This window comes from Portunus trituberculatus, chromosome 36, assembly GCF_017591435.1.
Source record: "Portunus trituberculatus isolate SZX2019 chromosome 36, ASM1759143v1, whole genome shotgun sequence".
Taxonomy (NCBI): domain Eukaryota; kingdom Metazoa; phylum Arthropoda; class Malacostraca; order Decapoda; family Portunidae; genus Portunus; species Portunus trituberculatus.
Window position 1 is genome coordinate 12,050,946 of NC_059290.1, and position 2,500 is coordinate 12,053,445.

The 2,500-nt window shown below is 40.6% G+C and overlaps 1 protein-coding gene across 1 annotated transcript in view; it reads left to right on the top strand.

The window, feature by feature from the left end:
* LOC123513730 (sodium-dependent noradrenaline transporter-like) overlaps window positions 1-2,500 on the top strand; it is a 35,020-nt gene that overhangs the window by 25,278 nt on the left and 7,242 nt on the right. The window contains exon 8 of the mRNA XM_045271121.1: window positions 968-1,080. Within this exon, the coding sequence (XP_045127056.1) occupies window positions 968-1,080 (113 nt within the window). The remainder of the gene's footprint in view (window positions 1-967; window positions 1,081-2,500) is intronic.

Here is a 2,500-nt window from a genome sequence, read left to right on the forward strand (position 1 = left end):
TCTCTCTCTCTCTCTCTCTCTCTCTCTCTCTCTCTCTCTCTCTCTCTCTCTCTCTCTCTCTCTCTCTCTCTCATTCCTATTCTACATTTTCTCTCACCGTTTTCTCCTCTCACCTCTTCCATCACTTCTTTATTTCCGTTCTAACTCACTCTAAACACTCTCTCTCTCTCTCTCTCTCTCTCTCTCTCTCTCTCTCTCTCTCTCTCTCTCTCTCTCGTCCATCATTCCCTTATATTCCGTGACCATCCACACTGCCAGTACTCAGAAAAGCTTTGTTCTCCCACTACAATAGTTTTCCAAGGCTACAGAGACGACTGGCTGAGTTTTCAAGACAGTTTCTCCTTTAAATAATGTAGAAATCTTGCCACTCCATTACCGGAACCACAGGAATACCTTTAAAAACATAAACACCTTCAACTAAAGCCTTTGGAAAGTATAGGGTGAGAGGGCAAAGCGTTTCAGAATTAGCTCCTTTCAGTACTGGGCTGCATTTTTTTTTTTTTTTTTTACCGTGAATTTTGGGTACAATTACACGGTTTTAGTGACATTAGGAAGGGTCTATGGAGGTCAGAAAATTAGTGGCCAGAGTCTTCACTATTTTAACACCCCACCCCCCCACATAAGTTTCTGAAGGTGTATAAAGTCACCGAATAGTAAGCAGAGTGAATATGGAAACTCGACATGGTATTGAAAGGGTTAAAATACGTGTTAAGTTCGTATTGAGAAACGTTATGCTTTTTCTCACAACGGCTATTTTTAAAGGCCACAATACATGATTAGGCGAGTTTTTAAGACCTCTTCCTTGGTTCATATTGTAGAAAATACGTTAATCTGTCAATAGCAACGTTAAAACACACCTAAAACCCTGTGCAGTTCCAACAGAAGCTTTGGTGTGAAAAGTGTTTATGAATATGGGCCTAACTTACTCTGTCTCTCCCTCTTCCTCTTCCTCTCTCTCTCTCTCCAGGCCCCGGGTTAGTGTTTCAGGTGTACCCAGAGGCCGTGGCGACGCTCCCAGGCTCACAGATCTGGTCCTGCCTCTTCTTCCTCATGCTCATCGCTCTCGGCCTTGACTCTGGGGTAAGTTGAGTGACTGCGCGTGTCTCGGTGCGTAAGTGGGGTGTTTTTGCCCTTCGGTGAAATGTTTGATAGGTTTGTGTGTGTGTGTGTGTGTGTGTGTTTTTTCTTATCTACTGTCCTTTGTTTTATCTGTTTTATTTCGTATTGTGTTGCTTTTTGTGTGAGTGTTTTGTGTTTTGTCATTCGGTGAGATGTTTGAAAAGTTTTGTGTGTGTTTTTTTATCTTTCGTCTTTCATTTATTTGTTTTATTTCTTATTTCGTTGTTGTTGTTTTTTTTCTCATTTGTTGTGTTGTTATTGGTTTTCCTTGCTTGCTGTCATTCCTCCGCCTCGTAACCTTGACTGAAGTACTGCCTCAAGATAGATAAGCCAGTCAGCCAGTCAGTCAATCAGTCAATCAGTCAGTCAGTCAGTCAGTTAGTCAGTCATCCACTCATTCATTCATTCATTCATTTATTCAGTCAGTCAGTCAGTCAGTCAGTCATCCAGTCAGTCATCCATTCATTCATTCATTCAGTCAGTCAGTCAGTCAGTCAGTCAGTTAGTCAGTCAATCAGTCAGTCAGTCAGTGAGTTAGTCGTTCATTCATTCACTCATTCATTCATTGCCCTTTCAGTACTAGAAGCATTTTTATCATGAGTTTTGTGTGCCATTAGACGATTTTATTGACATTAGGAAGGGTCTATGGAGGTCACAAGATTAATAGCCACAGTCTTCACTATTTTAATCCCAACATAAGTATTTGAAGCTGTGTAAAATCACCAAATAGTAACCAGAAGAAATATGAGAAAGTGTCACGGTGCTGAAGGGGTTAAGGACATTTGCACGTGGCCAGAAACTTTAGCATACATTGAATATTTAGTGTACTGAGTCAGTTACCAGGCTGTCCTATGAGTAAATAAGCTTTTTAACCCCTTCAGCACCAGGACGCGTTTCCATATTCATTCTGCTTACTATTTGGTGATTTACACAGCTTCAGAAACTTATGTGGGGATTAAAATAGTGAAGACTCTGGCCATTAACCCCTTCAGTACTGGAACGCATTTTTACCTTGAGTTTTGGGTAAGATTAGAACATTTTATTGACGTTGGGAAGGGTCTATGGAGGTCAGAAGATTAATGGCCAGGATCTTCACTATTTTAATCCCCCACACAAGTTTCTGAAGCTGTATCAAATCAATAGACAGCAGAGTGAATACTAAAACGCGTCATGGTACTGAAGGGGTTAATCTTCTGACCCCATAAACCTTTCTTAATGTAAATAAAATCGTATAACCACACCAAAAATTCCTGAAAAAATGCATTCACGTCACCAGAATATTACCATGCATTAACCCCCTTCTGGTGATTTTCTACAGCTTCAGAAACTCATGTGGGGATTGAAATAGTGAAGACTGTGGCCATTAATTAACCTTCTGAGC